This window comes from Plasmopara halstedii (genome assembly GCF_900000015.1).
Source record: "Plasmopara halstedii genome assembly, contig: Scaffold_208, whole genome shotgun sequence".
NCBI lineage: Eukaryota > Oomycota > Peronosporomycetes > Peronosporales > Peronosporaceae > Plasmopara > Plasmopara halstedii.
This window is the reverse complement of record NW_020187129.1, coordinates 790,429-791,919: the sequence shown is the minus strand read 5'-3', so window position 1 is coordinate 791,919 and position 1,491 is coordinate 790,429. Positions and strand designations below refer to the sequence as shown.

The 1,491-nt window shown below is 45.4% G+C and overlaps 1 protein-coding gene across 1 annotated transcript in view; it reads left to right on the top strand.

Moving 5' to 3' along the window:
• Nucleotides 1-261: 261 nt before the first annotated feature.
• PHALS_03144 (uncharacterized protein) overlaps nt 262-1,491 on the top strand; it is a gene marked incomplete at both ends in the record, with an annotated part of 1,309 nt that continues 79 nt past the window's right edge. The window contains one exon of the mRNA XM_024721831.1: nt 262-1,467. Within this exon, the coding sequence (XP_024572968.1) occupies nt 262-1,467 (1,206 nt within the window). The remainder of the gene's footprint in view (nt 1,468-1,491) is intronic.

Below are 1,491 nucleotides of genomic sequence, written 5' to 3'. Positions count from 1 at the left end.
GTGTACGATCGATCGTTGGGTTATCTACCGTTGCAATTCTTTGCTACCCTGAGCTTGTTCGTGTGGTAGCGACATCGTCCATTTCTGGTGAGCGTCGTGAAAGTCAACATTTGAGAAGGGGCTTTCAATCAGCAACGGATCAAGGCCAACCTCTTTCCGAAGAACGAATGCAGATAGAAGGAGGTCCTATAGCACATGCTTTGGTGGACATCGAAATGATTGCAAGGTGGTCGAAGACATATCGGAAGGTACAGGGATTCAATGCGGATGGTTGGTTTAAATCATTTAAAGCTACGAAGCTTAAGCAACTCGAGATCTTGGGAAAAGAAAACTACTATGCCGTGGTGGAGATGGAGAGGCTACGCCTTGGCGAACCTATTCTATCTGGCTTGTGCGCAATTCGACGAATTGCTCGATATGAATGAAGCAAAAACCTTTTTGTCGACCGCGGCATTCGATACATGGTACTCTGATCTAAAGGATCTTGTCGAACCCGAAAGCAAGCTTTACCGGCCGGACTTTGACGGAAAGCAGGACTTGGATGATAAGCAGGTCTTAATTGACAAGCAGGTCTTGGATGACAGGCAGATCTTGGTTGAGAATCTAGCTTCGTCTATCAACAAAGTCGTGAGTGACCTTAAGATGTTGGCTGCCAAGCAGGTCATGATTGAGAAGATAGTGGTCGATATCAATAAGTTTATTGATGACGAGGTCTTGTCTAACAAGCAAGGCTTGGTCCAGATGTTACGCGATACTATCAAGGATACCTTGGATACAAAGCAAGTCTTTGATGACAAGCAAATCTTTGATGACCAAAGAGGCTTGATTGAGCAGCTCGTTTCGTCTATTAAGACGGTTTTGGATGTCGATCGCTTTTTTGACAACAAGCAACTTTTGGTTCAGCAGCTAATCTTGGCTATCAAGAAGGTCTTGGCTGACAAGCAGGTCTTGGCTGGCAGTCAGGTCTTTACTGACAAGCAGGCCTTGAGTGACGAGCAGGGTTTAGTTCACAAGCTAATCTCAACCTTCAAGCAAGTCCTTGCCGATAAAAAGGTCTTGAATGACGAGCAGGTGTTGGCTGAGAGGCATGCCTTAGTTAAGGAGCTACTCCTGGGTGTCAAAGAGGGTATGACTGCAAAGAAGGTTTCGGATGACACGCATGTTTATACTGACAAGCTTGTCTTCGCGTCTATGGGGACTATTCTTCCGTTGTCAAATGGAGAGAGCAGAATTCCTGAAGTCATAGCGTTTGCTGTTCAATCCGAAGAAATGCATGCTCTGGGTTCCAGGCTTGAAGACATTTACCTCGATCGATTAATCCAAGTCAGTGAGGCCGATAAAATCTGGGAAGAGATGGGATTGATAAATTATATCAAGTCTCTTGGCACGGGTGACTATGCAAATATCGCAATTACAAAACTGTTGATCAAGCTTAACGAAAAGGGTGGCACTTCTCTTGTGGACGATGTAGTGGCCGCGGCACCTAGTCTA